At 47.8% G+C, this 1,261-nt stretch overlaps 1 protein-coding gene across 1 annotated transcript; it reads left to right on the top strand.

Moving 5' to 3' along the window:
- Positions 1 to 331: 331 nt before the first annotated feature.
- On the top strand, positions 332 to 855 carry Pmar_PMAR025489 (conserved hypothetical protein; the record flags this gene model as incomplete). Its single annotated transcript, XM_002771067.1, has 5 exons — positions 332 to 371; positions 419 to 490; positions 542 to 617; positions 661 to 742; positions 790 to 855. The coding sequence occupies 5 exons, from the start codon at positions 332 to 334 to the stop codon at positions 853 to 855; spliced, it is 336 nt and encodes a 111-aa protein (XP_002771113.1).
- Positions 856 to 1,261: the final 406 nt, after the last annotated feature.

The following is a 1,261-nucleotide window of genomic DNA, read 5'->3' as shown; positions in this document are numbered from 1 at the left end:
CTCAATTTTCATCGCAAATGGCGGCTAGCCTTGCTGGCGAACTCTTCGACAAGTGGGATCTGACCTTCCCTGAGAAAGCAACGAAAAAAGAAGGTACTAGTGTATCGGGTATATTGTCATCACTCACTGTCTCACGTCAGCTCTCCCCGACCCTACCGGGTTCAATTGGAAAGTGCAGCAATCAGGAGAGGCAGCGGGGCAACAGGCCATCCAAAAGCTTGCCCAACAAAAAGCTATCCTGGAGAAACGTAGTTACTCTTATGCGACTGGGCTCATACAACCGTTAATAGGCGCATGGGAGACTGCTATCAGTCCGGCTAAATCTATATTCATGAACTTGTTCATGCTCTGGATGAGCGGCTCTGGACCTGGTAACTATTCCCTGCTGTTCATAGTAGTTTGTACAGCTACGCTTTAGGCTTGTTTAGTATACTTATTGTGGGTTATGCTACTATGAACACCGTCAAGAGTCTTGCCAAATGCAACCAGGGTAAACCATTGACCAGCAGAGGGATAGTTTCAGCACCTGTTACCGTTTCAGTCTTCGACCAATTCGCTGCTGCAAACGTGCTTCTCCAAAAGCTGGCTTACATTGGCATTAACGTTGCGATATTAGCGTAGGAAACTACTACTGTGGGGTGCGTTAAGGTCTGTGCCTAGATACTTGGGAAATCATGCTGCGAATATGGGTATTCTGCCGATCGCCAGTGGCGACTGGATCCAGTTCATCCCGGAGCAACGGGTGACGTTATGCTTTCTCCACGACAATTGTTATCAAGTTTTTCTCAGGTGGTAGAATCAGCTCGGCCTCTGAATGCGCGCTTGTTTGTTGATGACGTCAACGGTGGAATCTAGACCGTCCGTTATAAGTGTTCATTTTCTTGCAGTTTCGTCCGCCTCCCTTGTGTTGAGTAATGGGGTTGTCCAGGTGACTTCGTCATCGAACACAGAAGGCAACATTGAATTTTGCGACGATGTCTCCATTTAAACATCCCTTGACGCTCGTTCAAAATGTGGCCTTCGACGAACAAGCGGGCTAGACTCGGCAATTTCCAAGATAGTGATACTATCGCTATGACGATTCACGATTTTCCGAATCGACTGTCAATGTACTAATGCACAGAACATGGACGTGCGTACGGGATCGGGTTGCCACAGTCGTTGCACGCTTCCTCAGTCGGGAGGCGTTCTCATCGTTGAAGTCAGTTAGGCTTTGATCAAACGGCGATTCTTGTCTTGTTCTTATGCTGGACGAAATGTC

The sequence above is a fragment of the Perkinsus marinus genome (assembly GCF_000006405.1).
Source record: "Perkinsus marinus ATCC 50983 genomic scaffold scf_1104296964000, whole genome shotgun sequence".
Lineage (NCBI taxonomy): Eukaryota > Perkinsozoa > Perkinsida > Perkinsidae > Perkinsus > Perkinsus marinus.
Note: the sequence above shows the minus strand (reverse complement) of the source record. Positions and strands in the feature narration are given on the sequence as shown.